This window comes from Falco rusticolus, chromosome 5 (genome assembly GCF_015220075.1).
Source record: "Falco rusticolus isolate bFalRus1 chromosome 5, bFalRus1.pri, whole genome shotgun sequence".
In the NCBI taxonomy this organism is placed as follows: Eukaryota; Metazoa; Chordata; class Aves; order Falconiformes; family Falconidae; genus Falco; species Falco rusticolus.
In genome coordinates this window covers 72,949,019-72,967,743 of record NC_051191.1, presented here as the reverse complement: position 1 = coordinate 72,967,743, position 18,725 = coordinate 72,949,019, and the positions used below count along the sequence as shown (strand labels likewise).

General features: G+C 38.9%; 1 protein-coding gene across 3 annotated transcripts in view; it reads right to left on the bottom strand.

Annotated features, from left to right (window-relative positions):
• Positions 1 to 5,634: 5,634 nt before the first annotated feature.
• Positions 5,635 to 18,725, bottom strand: part of BCAT1 (branched chain amino acid transaminase 1) — a 67,212-nt gene continuing 54,121 nt past the window's right edge. For all 3 annotated transcript variants that reach the window (XM_037389475.1, XM_037389476.1, XM_037389477.1), the window contains one exon: positions 5,635 to 13,117. In XM_037389475.1, the coding sequence (XP_037245372.1) occupies positions 13,076 to 13,117 (42 nt within the window). In that variant the 3' untranslated portion in view covers positions 5,635 to 13,075. The remainder of the gene's footprint in view (positions 13,118 to 18,725) is intronic.

Below are 18,725 nucleotides of genomic sequence, written 5' to 3'. Positions count from 1 at the left end.
CATACATTTTCTGGTGACTAGCTCTACACAAGTACAGAATTATTTTTCTGACAATAGATATTTTATCAGAGAAAAAAGAACGTTAAACAACTCTACAGCAGGTGAATTTTGGCCTGAATTTCATATACAACTTGCTAAGAGCTTCATTGGGTCAGATGTTGTTGGCTTTCTCTCATACTGCTTAAATTGTAGTGACAGATAGTAAAGCCTTATTGATATGACTTTCTCTTTCCAGGAGAAAGTTGCCACAAAAAGTCCAAGGTTTGGCAGATATAGGTACATATTCAGAAAATAAATTTTGTGTTTAAGTATGATCTTATCCTGTAAAATTTGCGGATTTTCCCTTTTGTCAGCCTGAACTTTGGCCTTAGTGACATTTCTCCTAACTTTTGAGTTGATGTTATCTTAGCACTGAAAAAGCTTGCCAATATTAAACACATGCAGATATGGGGAACTAGTACAGATGTTGGTATCTTTTTGTTGGGATGTGAAATAAGGAGTTCTCCTTTCTGCCACTTGGATGTAGCAGCATGTAGACTAGCAAAGGAAATCCTTCCAAGGGACTCAGAGTTAAACAGCTGTAAAAGGTACAATGAAGCTCTTAAGATTCACCTTAGCAGACGTAAAGAGTTGCTAGGTAGGAACTCAATAACACTAATCTTTCAAAAATAGAGTAGCCATCTGACCTAAAAAATCTGCTGATTGGTTATGGTTCATATGTGTAATGACAGTATCAGTTAAAGGCATTCATGCACATATTTAAAAAGCTTCTGCCTAGGCTGACAGACAATAGCCTGGTCTTCTTGAAGTTAAAAAAAAATAATTAAAAAAATATGCTTTGCATCTTTGCAGGCTATGCTGCACGAGGAAGAAAGAGCATCAACATTGGATGTCTCGCTAGATTCTTTCCATGACAGAAAAGTATAGGCAATGATGTTAGGTAGTATTATCTCTTTAGCTTGTTTATTTGTTAAAAAGAAGCCTTATTTCAGGAACATGATGAGACCAAACAGCAAAAGGTAGGCTCCTCGGGAACCCTCAAGTGTGCCATGCAAGTAAAACCTGCATTCCCAAAACTGTTTCTTTGCTCCTTCAGAAAAGCATATGCAACACTACCTTTCTCTGCTCTCCACCTCACACACACAGAGGCTACAAATTCTTCAGTCTGAAAAGTCCTTGGCATAGCCATGGACAAATCTGAAGATTTTTGGGTTAATGACTCACCTGACAGCAACTATTAGCACTTCCTAGCCTAACATTATCACCAATGGTAGATGCAGATAGCAAAACAGAGCAAGAGACAATGTAATTTCTCTTAGTAAGGTAACGTATCATGAGTAACCAGCTCCTGTCTCACCTTCACCATCCTAACCATGACTTTTCAAGCCTGTATAACAGTGTGGAGATCACTGCCACCTAAGTAGACATAGGCATTTTGATTACAGCAAGTAAAAGACAGGTGGGATCTCTCCCCACTGGAGAGTTACTGACCCTACCCCCTCAGATGGAGAACCCTCTGGAGAAAACTGGCAGCAGAGGTTAGGGAGGCTTTCTAACCTTGAGCTTAGCTCAGACTTAACTGTTTTTCCTCAAGAGCCATAAAAATTTTCCTCCTACCAAAGGAGAGAAACAGCAAAGGGAACCTGTGTTCCCTACAAGTTATGCTTAGAGGCAGGTATTTGTGGGAGTGTATTTTCAAGACAGGAATAAAAGCAGCGACAAACTACTCAGGTTTTCTGTGCCTTGTGTGATATAGGTAAGGACAGACCGTGGTAGAGAAATGTTGCAACACAAACAATTAGGCTGCAGCAAGGTTTTTACCACCCCATACCAGATTAACTTCAGTAAGTAGCTCCCATGCCTTGCCCTGGCACAATCACCGATCCCCCACAAGTTTTCAACAGTTCACCTACTACTTGTGCTGCTTCTTCATACTCTTCAGGCCAGTTCCTCCACTACATCCTTCTCCTTGTCTCTCCTACCTCCAGGGCACTCTCTCTTCTGCTTCTTCCCAGTCTCTCTTCACCAGCTGCCCCTCTTCCACACCCCTATGAGCTATTTAACTACTTAGCAGGAACAGGCACAGCTGCCCCTTATCCACATCAGCCAGCCCACCGCCCCTGAAGCCAGCCCACAGCTGTATATTATCAATGCTAATTAACCCACCTTCATTACTCTACAGAGGAAGGAAGCGATGTGAAGTTTATAAGCATTTAGGACCAATGTGAGTCTTAGCTGGTAGGATCCAGACCAGCGGGATGGTCAGAATTCTGACCCTAGAGGTAAAAGGTACTGGAACATCAGTCTGATCTGTGGCATTTTTCTTCATATTTTTAAGCACTGAGATTTCCTAAAAACATAAGAGTATTTTTCACTGTCTCGATTCTAACCAGTTTTCAGCCACACCCTTATGATGAAGATACAAAATCTTCAGAAGTTGCTTTCTTTTCCAACCTGGAACTTCAGTAAAGCAAATATTACAGTCTTTGCTCAGGCATGAGACTTGTATGAGCTACAGCTAAAGGGAGGCAAAAAAAATGCGCTCAGAATTCAGCAATGACTTAAGCAAGGACTGGCGCATAAAAGTTTAAGAGCTGTAATAAAAGTGGGTAGCACCTGGGAGATATTAAAATCCTAACATTTCAATGGGTGTGACTCCTTCACTGACTTCAGCTCCTTAAAGCTCTGCCGTGGCTACAAGAGCAGCCCTGCTCTTCCAGTGCGTGGGGTCTGTGCATCTGCTTCTGCCGCCCTGTGGTCAGCGATCCGGTCACTCTGCAACTGCTTTTGTGCCAGCAGTGCCACAAAGGGAAGGTCAGGGACAGAGCAGCTGGAAATAAGAAGAGTGGAGCCTTTCTCTTCGTGCTCAGAGCATGAAAGCTAGGGGCTGAGCTATCACCAGTTGAATTTGAAGTTTCCACTGAAAGAAGTCTGTCCACTGGCTCTGCTTGGTGATGATTTATGTAAACTTTGCCTAAAAGGTGGGTAAATCACAGTCTTTGTTTTCATCTTAGGTGTAGTACACTAGATGAATCTCATCCCTATCAAAAGAAGAGTCAGAGCAGCCCTAGCGATTTTACAGGTGATAATATTTCTGGTAGTGGCAGCCTCCCAGCCTGTATTTGTCTATCTATAAAGGATGGGTATAAAGTCACCTTTGCACATACAACCCTGCAAAGCACACACTTCCATATCACCACACAGCTTCAGCTGCATAGGCCATCTATACCAGAGCCTTACCTCCATCTGCCTGTGGGCAGACCCAGAGGGGCCGTTGAACACGTGCCGTGTACTGAAGATGCCTGGCCTGCTTGCTGAGCGTTTACAACATGCTGACTTCGTAGATATTACCATGTATCAAGTAAGTATTGACTTGATCCGCCTTTTGTTTGAAAGGCATATGTTTTGTAGACTACGAACATGCATATGTGCCTTAGACATGCCATTGGTATTTCACCTAATAAGACAAGTTAAAATATTTAACTATTAAGTCCCTCTGAAAATATGTATTGCCTAAAATCAAAGTGTGGGTGCATTTTACAGTCTGTGGTTAGAACTCACCCATTTTAAACAAGTTTTTCAGTTTATCCTTTAGAGTTAGGTATTTCTCTCACAAATACTGAGATTGGTTAGGATATTTTCTTTACATATGAATTTTCTTTACCTCACTCTAAAGAAATGTTAGCCTACACAGCCTTCAAAGTAAAGGATAAATGCCTATATACCACTAAGAGCATAAACTGACCAAAGTTGAACCTTCAAAAATCATTACTCCATGAGCAAAATGGAGAAGAAGAAAAAAAAAAGGTTATAAACCAGAGATTTTTTTGAAATCATGTCAAAAGAACGTAATTTCTTTGAATGACCCACAAGAACTTAAATTAAGATAAACTGTCTTGTATAATCTGGCATCAGTAATGCTTAGAATTTAATATCCTAAATTTGTACAGATATAATATAATACCACCTGCAGATGAAGCAGGACAAACATTTTCTTACCTGGCATTAAAAATCATTCCCATGGGAGAGAGAGAAGTAGACACCTTCCACATTCTTATATTTTCTTTTACAAGTTCTCATTAGAGAAGCATCCAGAACAGCGAAGGTGCTACTACAGAAAATTTTGCTCTTCTTGGCAGCAGGGTAATTCTTTAGAAGCTCTGTTAAAATCACCATGATGCCACAATATCAGAACACTGAGCAAAAGGAAAGGAAGAAGAAAAACTGAAATTCAGCACTTTTGTTGAATACCCTCAAAACTGGCATTTCTAATTCTGCATATATTGGAATGCCCAGCTTTGTTTCCTTGCCCTGGTTATATGTATAGAAAGCAGTTTTTTCCTTCTGCTTTGTCCTCCCGCTGTGTTATTTTAAAACTGATTATTTTTTTTTTGGGGGGGGGGGGTCATATCAACTTTACACGACTGTATCCCAGATCAGAGACCTCAGAACTGATCCTCTCCATCCCCAAGAACACACTGCTGGCGGTGGTACTGCAAGTGCTTTGTTGAACAGAACTCTTGCCAGCTATTGTGAGGCTTCAAAAGGGATGAAAATGGGGGTCTTTTTAAGTTTTGTTAAAAGGCATAGTTCTCTCTGTCTCTGAAGCCCACTCAGCACCTTGTAGGATCAGTCCTCAAATTACTACTACTTGGGGTAAGCAAGTTTTGAAGGCTGTCTTACTGAAGCTCAAGCTAGAGTTACAATTAAGAAAGGTCCCCTCAGGATTAAAGAGGAGAAGCCAAACTACAGGAATAAAGCCTGATTCTGACATGTTAGGCTCGTTCTCCTAGCAGTAATTAACAACTTTCAGTACTTGCCTATCTATAGCTTCTTTAAAGTGTCCTGTATCCATGCCAGCTTTCCCTGAAGTCACTGAGAACCAAATCAGATGGAAAATTTACCCTGATGTGTACTTTACCACAGCATGGATTAGTACTACCTTTAATCACAGTACTCCCTGCACTGAAAAGGGGGAGTATGTCAAGAATTTTGGTAAATATAGCTATTACACATGGCAAATGTCAAGATTTTAACACCACCCACTTTTCAGCACTTTCCATCTTCAAAGGGCTTCCCATCGGTTGACATACCTTAATGACTATTCAAAACCGCCTCATGAAGTAAGTGCTCAAAGTATGAAGTTGTTTTCTGGCTTTCTCTCTTGAGTTCATCGTCCCAAACCCTGTAGAATGGGGGCTGTATTCAATCACTGCTACGTGGTCCTGGCACATTAAAAAGCTGTTTCATGACAACATGGTTAGCAGGTAGGTAGTTTTGCTGCTTGATTTGTCCAGCATTTTACTGTCAGTGGACACACAGGCTCAGCCTCCAGGCTTGGCAGGGTAGACGCATGTCTGCTGTTGTTAAGACCTCACTCTTCCCTCTGAGTGTCATCCTTAGAATTCAGTGGAAGGCAGAATATAGGCTTTGCATTTTGATTACAGAGTTAGCTTATCTCTTACCACTTGTATCTTGCTTTGCTGTTCTTAGGTGCCACACTTCATTTGGTAACTCTTTTTTCTTTTCATCCAGCCTTCAAGAATTTATTTCATAAAAGCTCCCATCTATGGGATAATTATGCTTAGTTAGCTGTACTCAACAGTGATGATTTCATAACATGCCACAAACAGGTGCCCATTAAATTCCTTTATTGGAGACAGAAACATTGCGTAATTACAGATTTGATGAGGAAAACTGCAAATAGTATAGACTGTTTCTACTGCCAGCAAAATACAGTTATTACAGGATTTATAGACATACAAATATAAAGTGTTTCTTTCATGCCAGATGGTCGGTACATAACAATGCCATTAGGAGCGCTTAATTGTGCTTCTACAAAACCTTTAGAGAAGAATGAGGTAGAGTTTCCTTTAGTTTATCCAGTATTTTTTCACACATCTGTCCCTTACTGCTTTTATATGTTCAGATCCTTGTAAAATACCCAGTTAACTTTAACATTTGAGAAAAGAGAGACCCTTCAGAGGTGTTTACTTCTCCCTCTTTTAGTTGCTAACTTCCCACTGCTTATACGCTACAATTCCAGTAACTATTACTGCACCCTTCTAAATGCCTTGAAAGTCAGGTAGACTGGGCCATATGTCTTTTCACATTTATTGTTTTAACAGAAACTGTTTGCAATTAGCTTCAGATAAAACTCTTGTCTCCATCACGGCAAAGAACATTTTACATTCTGTCACTCTCTACTACAGTGGCCAAGCTAGAGTCCAAGCCATCTCCCCAGGAGATGGAGGGAATAGATTCACGTTAACATCCTCAACTATAGAGCAGAGTTAATGATGCATTTGTCTCCTATTTGCGGTTCTAGTCAACTATCAGGCCATTAGAAAATGAATATAAATTATGGGAAGAGAATAGGCCACTGACCTGTAGAAAACAGTTTCTCACTGTTAGATATCTGGAGCTTTACCTGTTTGTTTTGATCTAGTATTTTACGGTTTCGTGACATGTGCGTGGCAGATTTCAGTCAAGATACTAAGGCCCAAGTTATGAAAACGTAAGCATAGATCTATGTATTTAAGTAACTGAATAACAGCAATCTTAAATAGCAATAGCAATCTACTATCCTGCTAGACATTTGGTATACGTGAGTAGTCTCTGTTTTGGACTGAATGAGAACGGTAATGAAGTTGTTCGGACCTCCTGTCTTGACCAACTTGATGAGTAATTTTACTCTCCTTCCTTAGCATGCCTGTTCTGGAAAGAGAAGACTTTTCACTTCACTTTTTGCTCTCACATTTGCTGCAAGCACTTAGTACTTACTAAAAATCCGAGAGTGCACTAGTAGGGTACAGTAGAGAAAAAACCTGTTATTTCAGCTGAAGAAGTCACAATTCTTGTGGTGGCCAAATCATAATGAAGAGGGGATTTGCCATACAGGAAGAAGGTGATTACATAATTGAATGTTTCCTTTCTTCTCATAACCTACTGAGACATGATAGTTCAATATAATAGTTCAGTGATGCTGTATCAGAATTCTAAAATGAAAAGCAAAATTTTTTATTAAAAGGTGCAAAATTTAAAGATTCCATGTTCATATCTTGATCACTTTGATCATAAAATGAAAGAAAACTTGTTCATGCAAGATAGTACCACGTGAAATAACTTCTGAAATCTTCCATCTCACACTTAAATGACTGCTCTAAGCCTGACAGAATCAAGTTCTATAAAGAATTAGTATTACTAAGAGAACCAGCTCTTAGAAACCTTCCCAACTCTTGCTTAGAAAAAGAAGGAAAAAAAAAAAGAGAGAGAGAAAAAAAAGAAGGAAAGAAAAAAGTACGCTTTTTTTATGTACTATCCCCTGCATACCTCTCTGGTAAAAAACCCAAGAATTATCAGTGTTGGGAAACCATTTGGAACACTGTAGTTACTTTCTTCCACAAAGTTGCCTTCTCTTTTTCTACCTTAACTTTATCCAGCTGTTTTTTTACAGACTTGAAAATTATATATCAAGGTCTTAAATCTTCCTTAAGATCCTCCTAGGAACATGAAATTTAAGACTCTTTTTAAAAGCATGGCATGAGAATTTAGGACTGTGGTAAAAATCAGACTGAATAAATTAAGTTTTAAGATAAGCAAATGGTATAAATTCATGTTCAGATAGAGGGACAAGGATCTAGCCATTCTGTTATTACTAGCAAATTTAAAATCCATTATTTTTACTAAATTTGGGTGTGATTAACCTTGCCAGTGTGGTTAGTGAGATTTGTTTCTATCTGAGCTACTAATTCCAATGGCTTGACCATTCTAATTCAATGTTGTTCCACACCTGCTAAGTCCTAATGTGCTTGACTGTTCTAGCTCAAGGTAATGGCTAAGTTAGTTTTGTTTATGGAGTTGGGGATATATTTGCCAACTGTGCTGTAGACGGCACTCAGATTTTGCATAATCAGGGAAAATATCCTGGAATTCCCACCAATAACCATCATACTTAAAGGAAGGCACAGACAGAAGGACTGCTACAACAGTTTTTTTCACCAATGCAATATCAGTCCTCTCTTTTGCCATTATGACTAAAAATACACTTACTAAGAAGTTACTTAGCTTAAATGATTTAGGACCTATGAATTATTTTTCCAAATCTTGAGGACAGTGACAAAATACAGTAAAACACAGCTGACACTCCACAATTGCTAAATACTGCAGTTTAGAAAATTTGTAGTCAAGATTGATAAAGAGGTCTGTCACAAGTGCTACATGACGAAGCGTACCTGTAGAATAGTTGTAATCTAATGACTCTGCATTGAGAGGTACAAGACTTCCTTCAAGCATCACTTCTCAATAAGATAGCATTGTTTGAGAGGTGGCGGTGAATTCTCTTTTCAAGATCTTTCTGTATGGTCCTTTATATTCTGAACTACATGTTTTACTTGTTTATGGGTTCATACAGCAAACCTTAAACATATTTCTCATTCAAATAATGGTTTTCTCCTGTATAATCAAGATACTTCTACTCTAAAGCAACCCTTGAAATACTGGACTTTACATGGTATCTTTCTCTGCTGCTTAAAAAGCTTTCTGGAAAGCTTATTTGGTCTGTAGTAAAATAACTTTTTATGCAAAAGTTTGGATTCGAGTTAAAAGTGGTATAAGTGGTAGTACTACTACTCTGCATTTACAAAGAAGTTAGGTAACTTTTCCAGGGTCACAAAGTCAGTGGTAGTCTATTCAGGAATTACATATGCAGATGGCAAAGTACAATTCTGATCTTGAACACCTGCAAGATGAACAAAACTTTGTTGTTTTTTTTAAACGGCCACTATGGCTAAAAGCAAAAAGAACGTGCAAAATTTGCTTAAATGGTCACTGTTAGACATGAGACCAAATGGTATCATGATAGGCGGCTGGGGAAAAGGGGCTGCAAGTCTGTTTGGAAGGGAGAGAAAGACAGCAGGGAACAACCCACCTCAGGGCATGCTCAACCATCATTTATGCCTGCCCACCTCTCAGTATACGAGCCTGACACCAGAACATTAAAACTTAGCATCACTAAGGTGAATCCCATGCAGAGAGAGCCAGTGTGCCACAGACTGGCAGGCTGTGCCACCTCCTCTGTATCCTATTTCATTGCAAGGCACTATCAATAGACAGCTCACACTAAGCAGTCTGTCGAGATTATGCAGATTGTTTGGGAGAGGTCATTGAATTCAAGAGGGCTCCTCCTCTAATTAGGCAGCTATGAGATGGGTCCCAGCTGTTTTTCTGTCTACCTCCTTGGAAGACCATGTATTAGACAGACCTTTCAAATAACTTGCACTCCAAATGACTCAAGTATCGCATTTCTCTAAATTACCACTCTTCAAACCTGAGGAGAAATAAGTATAAAATAAGTATACAGGAGAGGATCAGTGATATCTCTCTGTTGAATTACATAAGCCCTAAACATGAGTTTATCTAGAAAGGATAACTGCTTTTTGGCTTGAGATAGTTGAACAGGTGTAAACAATGGCTGAGCAGAGAGATCTCTCACTATCTTGATTTTTGTTTTATCAGACTTCCCTTCTATATCCCAGAAAAATCATTTGCTTTGCATTGTTACAGACTGAAGAGATTATCTACCTGAAGGAGGAACCTTTATTAGCATTCTCACCAGAGACTGTCACTGTAAATTCTCAGTCAATTTGCCCTTATTGCAGTTAAGAATCTAGTTAATGTCAGTTGCTGAGGCCGTAACTCTTGGCATCAGAAGAGCTTGTATGAAATGCAGGTCTCATGAAAAGTTCTCTCATTTGAAGGACTTCTTTCCTATGCATGAATCGTGCTCACCAAACTGAAAAGTAAGGACATGCTCAATACTGAAAATAATAATCAAAAGAATGAAGGGGAGAAGAAAGAACATATGAAAATTAAGAGTTCATTATTATCATTTTAAAGTACCAGTGTTTGTAAAACATAAGCATGTGAAAGGCTGAATCTCATTTGATCAATCCGATTAAACATTAAATAATTGCAGCCAATTATGCAAATATCACAAAACAATATTAATTTATCTTTTTTGAACAGTCTCAAATTTTCCTAATGTTAGACTTTCTTATGTCTTAAAAGATCAATTACCAGAACCATAACTCAGTGATGAAGAATGAATAATCGCCTAGATATGATGTATCATACTCTTTCTATGTAAGTCTGTTGCAATTAAACAAATAGGGCACACGGAGAAAAGATGTGCAGATGTTCTTTTACAATCTATTATTAGCTCAGGGAATACCACAGTCCCCTCCTAAATTGTACAGGTACAGGCAAAAATAGGAAGAATACAATACCAAATACTGTTATTTACATTTTTTTTTTCCTTTGGTTAACAGGATAAAAAAGCAGTGGCAGAATGCAGGGTAGGACAGCATGCAACATTAGAAGAATTTCCTGTATTATACTGACCTGTCAGCTCCCTTATTTAGGTTTTAAAGTTTAAAATTGAGAACCTATTCACCTGGTTCCTGTTTGGAAATAAGTACAACTTTGAGTTGACATAGCCAGCGTAAAGCAATTAACCAAGATGTTAAAGACAACTAACATATACACACTACATGTTTTCATTCTTCTATGCCAGAAAAGTCTACACATTTCTGTGGATCATTTCAGTTTCAGCTCTCATCATTTTGAAGTCTCCATCAGCTCAAAATGTGCAGTAAAAGGAAAGGTATCTCTCCGATCAGTGCAGGAAACCGTGCAAACCACAACAAATGAAACTGCCTCGTTTCCTCACATGAAATTACTTGCATCCAATTTAAGAAGAGTTTTACACAACTTTTAGGTTGACACCACAGTAAAATAATTCTTCTAACTGGTCCTTACTCATTCTGACTAGGGAATAGATTACTGCTGCTATACTGATGCCTTTGTGGGGACTTTTGATATATGATACTTGCTAACTCTATCAACATCCTGAGATGTTAAGGTATCGTACAACCTCTTCGCCATGCATCTGAAGTTAGACATTCCCACTTTTCCTTTTGCTGCTAAATCCAAGAGGAACATGAGGGGACTGATTAGAGAGTTCAGTAACAGGAAGCCACATGTGGTTGCTCATTACACACTCTTCAGAGAGCTCCATGCCACACTCTAGTTAAAGGCACTCTTTAGTTATGATACTTGTCCCATTGGATAAAACTCTCTACCCCACATCGCATCTTGACATATTCCCCATGTTAGTTTTACCACCTATCTAATTAAATAAAAGAAAGACTACCAGCAGCTTACGATACATAGTAAGATACTGAACGAAGACCAGCACATGATACAGATTCAAATGGTCAGAAAAGCAGACACACAATACTATTGCTACTGTAAGTGAAACAACATTTTGTGCTTGCAGCTGTATTCTAAAGAGAAAACTATCCAACAAATTTTAACAATGGTTACGTTGTCAGAGAGAACCTTCAACTGTTCTTCATTAAAAGATTAAATTGGACTGCAGTGAAAGATAGTAAAAGTCATGATGTGAGGGAGCAAAAGAAAGGATAGCTAAGCAGGGGTTGTCTTTAAAATCTGACAAAAAATGAACAGGAAAGCCATAAGGCTACTTTTTAGCAGTCGCATAAGGCATGGATGGTCTATTAGAAATTATATTTTGCCTTTTTAAGCTATGATAACATATGCCAATAACTACAAAGATTTATAAAGCATGGGAGAGATATTCTTGTGTCTTAAAAAAAATAATAAAGTGCTAAAAATGTCCCTTCATACTGGTGCATCTCTACTGGAAACTATGGCAATAAATGTTTCACTTTTACTCCTTATAGGACTCCATTAGTGTCAGTAAAGTTTCGCCAGTTTTACACTGAAGTAGCACTTTGGAACATTGATACGGTGATCCTTTTTGGCAAGAGGTATCTTAAAGCTGTTCAACAAAGCTGTGTGCAAAAAGAGAAAGCTAATAAATATTACAGTATGATTGTTAGTGAATGTTCCCTAACTGTGGGCTACATGCTTTATATCGCTTCCAATAGTACCAAGACTGCATGTGAGAGAGTAGCGGTGTATGAAGAAGTATGCGCTTAAACAGAATGAAACCACGGTTTAAATGAAATATCTTTCCTTATTTTGCTAGATATTTTCTGTTGACAACACAGCTTGTTCCTTAATAGGAAGGCCCTTATTAAAGTACACGTGTCAATGGACGCTGAATAGATTTCATACGGAGTGGTGAAAGGGACAAGAAAAACATTTTGCTGATCTAAATCATGTGACTGAATGATGAAAGAAATTCCTCCACCCAAAGGTTTGGTTGCTGTGAAGAGCGGTTCAACTTTCACAGCCACAGTTGTCTAATCTTATTTTCTAGACATTTGCCTGGAAGGCAACACTGTCCGTGTGCCCGGCTCTGTGCTAGGCCAGACAAAAGGTAATTCTTGTCTCAGCAGGGCTTGACCCAGCCCTGTAAATCACATATGGAAGGATGTATTCAACTGTTAAAGAGGTACGCACTGCCCAAGCAGCCACTGCATATCCCTATGGAGGGAAAGGCAATAGGCCAATAGGGAGTGTATTGCAGACTAGATCGATTCAGAAATTTGGCCTAAAGGACAGAGCTGTTATTTGAGAGGCTATGCACAGGGGAATCTAGAGGGCTATGCAAATGCAGGAATCTCCCATACAAGCAGAATATGAAAAAAAAGAATGTGTGGCTAAACTTGTTTCCTGAACACAGAGCAAAAGGCAGAATAATGTCAATAGAACCCTGCGGCCAGCTAGCAGGCAGCGTCCTTGTGCTATATGATGTGCTCTGCTGGTGATGGCAGTTAAAACAAATCAAACTGAAGAGCAGTTGAAGAGCATTTTACAAGTTTTCAGACCACATAAGATACAAGGAGGCACTAAGAAAACCATTAGGTAAGTTCTATTGCTAATATTTAGCACCTCTACCAAGAAGACAGGCTTCTACCAACAGGATTACAGTAAAAATCAAAATGATTGTGTTCACATTCACCGGATTGTGGAAACAATCATCCTGGGGAGCAAACTGATATAGAAACTATGCTACACACAGGCAGCTACAGAAGTTGTTGTTATTCATGTCTGTTCTGTCTGGAGGGTCTGAACTCTTCCACTTTCATGACACCAGCACTGCCCAGTCGCTGTCTTCTCTTCCATACTGAAACGAAGCAAATGGGGAGTTTAAGAATAAAAGTTAAAAGTAACAGTGTACAATTATTATAACTTCTTTGGTCTATCCTCAGAGATACTCGCATCCACCATCCTGATAGTACTATACACTACTTCTTGTGTCGTTACTTCTGTCTCTGATTTGAGTGAAGCCTAAAGGCAGCTTGAAGCTTTATCCACCTTCTGACAGGCAGACTAGAAAGGAGCGATACTGAGACTCACTAGAGATGATACAGAATAGTCCTGCTTCACCAGAGCTTTCCATCAGTTTAATAGTTATTCCCTGAGGTCAGTTCAGTAATTCATATATAAGTATGCCCCTGCTCCAGCTCCAATAAACAAACACGTTTGGTTTTCTTTCTTTTTATTTTCAGGGTGGCTTTTTATTACAGCATTCTGGTTGAATGTGAAATAAAACCCATCACAAATACCACAGAGTAAAATTAGAGAGAACTGTAACCCAAATAAAACAAGTTGTCTTTCCATATGCAAACCAACAGGATCACCACACAGAAATGAAGGCAAGCTACCACGTGGAGCTGTATCCCTTCCAGGGGGGATACAGTCCCAAGGCAGCACTTTTGGTTGTTAAACTGACTCCGTGTTCTAAAGCTCTTTGTCACGATTCCTGTAAACAATGCTCCAGAGAGCCCCAAAAATGCACACAGGGCTCAAGCATATAAGCAAAGCACTGCTGTGGATAGACTACTAGCAGTTGTAAGTTGGGAGCCCTTGCCCTCATAGTACCATGTTCAAGAAGCTTCAAAACACTGTTCACCAAGGAATAAAGACTGGTTTTAGAGGCTTTATGTAGGCTGAAAAGATCACGTGATGATAATTTCTCCAGAGAGGATGAAAGGAAACTCCTCCAATCCAGGTTCTGCATCAGCCGGAAAGGAGATAAAGGGACATTAAAGCAGGGGAAAGACAACAGCTCCAAATCAGGATCAGCCAGAAAAAAACACATTTCTAGATCCACAAAGGAATGATGTTCAGTGTGCTTGTGGTTTACTCTTTACTCCAGTGGGTAAAGCCTCTAAATGACCTCCACATCTACTTTTTCTTTTCATTACTAATTCTGCTGCTCCTGTTCTGCAGCCTGTGATGTGGTTGACTAAAAACTGATATGGTGCTACACAGGACCTTGGATAAATTACTTGTTCAAAGGATTTCCAGCTTACATTCCCAGATGTCAGTGTGGCTGCCTTGGGAACTCTAACCAAGGAAAAGCAAATGTATCATCAGTTTAACCACAAAGCACTGGATTACCTTCATGTGTGGCAATTTTGTGAAGATGGGGACAAAGGGAGGAGAAAAAAAGAAGAAAAAGAGATGTCTTTGACCTTCGTATCACTGCTTCTTAGAGAAAAGGTGTTACCCCCACCTACCCCAAATCAGAAAGCAGGCAAAGGCCAGGGGGTTATTTGAAAGTTTTGCTGGCTTTAGGTAGTAGTATCATCTAATGCGCTGCTGCTGACTTCAGAAATTGCAAGGGCCGGTCTGAGTTGCCACTAGACTGCAGTTTGAACCTGCTTCCAGAATTAACAAAGCAATGTAGATGTTATACCACAATTAAGATATTTTCATCCCAGAAATAAAAGCAGATTTAGCTTCCTCTTCTGATTTTGTCAAAGACTTTGTGACCTCAGGCTAGTCAATCCCATCCCTCTTGCCCACCCTGTCCCAGGTCTTGCTTTGTAAAAATTAACACATGCATTCTCCTTCCCTGATTGCTTTTCTGCTGGCCTACCCATTTAGATTGTGCAACTCTGAGAAAGAGAAGGGTTTTGACTAACAGGCTATTTACTGCTGTTTGACTGCAGTGTTTAAATCTATTTTATATCATGTAGTATAAACAATATATCTTACCTTCTATCTATCCCTTCCAAGCTGCATCCTGATGTATACTTTAAAGGGTATAGCAAAAGCTTTATTTATTCTCAAAGCATGGAATACAAACCCACAAAAACATGACTGGTATTTCAGTGAGTGTATTCCCAGAGAAAAGAATCCCTTTAAATCATCTAATTCAAACAGTTCTAGAAGACATGTGTACTATGACTAACTCATTCATAAGCACACCATTACTGTACACAATGTAAATTACTTAATCCAAAATCTTTATCAGCCTTAAGTAATCATGACTTCCACTCAGTGATAGAAAGGGAAATATGTATCGCAGTGCTTCTACTATTTCTCTCAACTAGCATGAGAAATAGAATCAGTTCTGCCCATGAGTTTCTAATTTGTCACTCTAGCTCTAGTTCCACTGAACAGCTGTTCAAATCCAAAGAAATCCTGTTTAACACAGAAGACTTGCAAAAGAACGAGCAGCAAGAAAACAGACTTGGAAACGCAATAATGAAGATAATCTGAAAATGTTAAAAAAGCATGTGTTGTACACAAGGGAATCAGTATAATGATGTTGGATATGGAGCCCTGCACCTCTTGGTCACAGGTTCAAATGAAGGACAATGTTGGTACTGAGAATTTTTACTTTTTTACAAATGTCCATTGTCCAACATGAAATGGATACATCACCCTAGTTCAGGCAACAGCAGAGCAGAGAGACCAAAGTTGTGTTTGGCTGTCATTTCCATTGCATTTTACTCTTCAGAACTTGAACGTTCTTTGGAATAACAGCCTCAAGACTGTCCAAATGATATGACAATAGTCCAATGATACTGTAAAGAGACCTCCCTCCGACATGCCCTCCTGGTAGAATACACAAAAGGTCTTTGTGAAAGATCCTAAAAAATCCCCTGACATTTTAAGAATATTATATATTCCATTTTGTGTGTTGCAGCACTGTTTTCTGTATGACAACCTGGGGTCTGTTTGGATATGAGCTCATCTCTCCACAGAAAAGTGAAGAAACACAATCAGCAACCACTGACTGACTCTTACATGGGAAGCAGCCATCACCCGCTTCAAAATCATGTTTCTAACAATGAAGTGTTCTAAGTCTCCTGGCTTTTTTAAAGAAGGACGAAAACCCAGAAGTAAACATACACATAATAGTCCAGCACTTTCCAGCAGTGATGGATTTACTCTTGGTAAGTAACTAATGAACACAAGTTATGTACATAGTTGAAAGGCAAAAAGGTACATATGCATAGTTGTAAAGTGAAAAGCTCCAAGAAAGATCATCGCTAGAAGCAATCTACACTTTTTCAGCCACCTCCTGATCCTTGGTTGGGGGTGGAAAAACAGGGTGATTGGGGAGGGCATGGGAGGAAGCCTCAGGGAGCAGGCTGGATGGATTTGTCTTAATAATCCACTCATCATCTATTGGCCAAGGGAGAAAGACACATGTTCCAGTGTTGTCTTCTGAAATAGAATTCTGGATTTCACAAGCCACTCTTCTAGAGAAGGCACGTGCTTGTCTCATGACACAAACTGTTAAAGCAGTACCTACTCCACACATAACACTCAACAAGGTGCTGGAACTGGCTTTGACTCTTTCTGATGCTGAGCGGTTCCATGACTACAATTAGAAGTGATCAGTGAAGACTCAAACTGATCACAAATTGCTGAAGGCCCTAATGTACATCGCAAAAGCATCACCTAGACCTCAGAAGGTAACACAGGAATTACACAAGTGTTTTCAGACATTAGATACTTGACATGCTCTTTAATATAGAGCAGAGAGCTATAGGAATAGTGATTCATATGTACCACAATGAAAAGTGTATAATAAATCTGGACATATGACAACAACAAAAAAAGTGATGGGCACCAGATGTTATTTTAGATAGGTGTATCAGGCACTCGGGACGAGAAAGATGAAATAAAACTGTGGTATGTAGTGGGATTCTGGAGAAAGACTACTTTGTATTCCCATATATTAAGATGATAAAAATGTTGCATGTAACTGAGCTGGGAACACGTAAAACTCAGCTTCTACTTCCCCTCAACAAATCATGAAATCTAGAACCAAAGGCACCTATACATCTTCCTAACTACCAGTCCTACTATTTTAAGAGAAGGCCCTGATCCCAAGCCATTACAGTTGGCACAGCTGAAACAACAGGAAGATGGAGGAACGTGTCTTTTTGGCTCCAGGAAAGTTGGCTCAGCCATCAACACAAAGGTACCAGAATATTAAGAATTCTTTCCTCTGTGAGTCGCAGCCAGAAATGTCCAATACTATTCTAAAGAACAAGAAATGCTGATCCCATGTCATCCTCCTAGTGAAGAACAGTCAAGTGGTCTTGCTGCATCATTTGAGCTACAACTCCTAGGGAAAAAGTAGTTAATGCTGAAAAGCAGCAGCTGTGAAGGTATGTAGAGGATCAAGAGTACAGAAGAACCACTGAAACAATACGAGATGTCCTGGCTTCCTTGTCTGAGACTGCTTCACCCTACTTGAATTAAGCAATGAGAAAAACCCATAATGAATAGCAATGGATTTAAACTTGGACTGCAATATAGCACAAAACACTGGATAAATAACATTACATAAAGAACCTGCTCATCATGAGATTTTAGGTGGATCAACTTAGAACAACAGACAGCAGTTCACAAGTAGTTTTTGTTTGGGGTCTTATCAGAAGAACACTGTGTCATATTATTTCTACACACTAGTAAAGGGCCTGTAAAATATAAAGATAAATCAATTTTAGGGCTCTTTCTTTTAAAGTTCTGATTATTTTATGGGATTCACAGAGTTGCTATGTGGTACAGTGTATCTCTCAATCTTTCAAGAAAATTCTTACTTCAGGGCTTACTGGCAGGAAGATAAAAACTGCAGTAGCATATCTAAGATTATATTGAGCCAAAAGCTAAGAATATAGAACAGTAACCATCAGACTTAATTTGAAAAAAATCATGCCAATACTGTCAAGCAGCTGCTATCAGACCTTAAATAAAGGGGCTTGTAACTTGCCAAGACCTATTCCTATCCCCAAATCCCTCCCACCATAAACTACACTAAACAAGGAAAAGAAAACAGGCAACTAAAATAAGAAGGGTCATCATGTGCTGCTAATTGACTTTAACTGAAATGGTATTGACTCCTGTGCCCAGACGGGGAGGTCAAGCACAGATTCCAAATAGACTTTGATTTTTAGGAAATCACAGAGGAAAGAAAGAACTGTTTTAAGGATAAAAAGTGACTGTGTAATTGGAAAGATGCTGAGAAACAACTGGTGATCAGTTGGCTGTTCCCAGTGAATGCTTACTATTTCATCCATCTGTTTATTGATTAGCCTATATTCATTTGTGATCAGTGTTATCAAGATGCTCCATAATGTTGTTTTTTCCTCCTTAAAAAGGAACCTACAACAACAGTACTGGATTTCACTGATAACAGTAATATCTTAACTCTCACCCAGCTTCCAAGATGAACAGGGAAAAATTAAATCACTCTCCATCCATATCATACTTTCTCAAGGGAAAAAAACCACATAAATTGATAGAATAACCACATCAAACATAAAAGCCTATATAATATATACAAAATATATAAAAAGAAATATATATTACAATACATCTAATGTATATTTGTTCATATAGATTTTATATATATAGCACCACTATTAAAAAGATTATTTTCTGGTGTTTTCCAATGTTCACCTTTTATTATTTTATCTGGT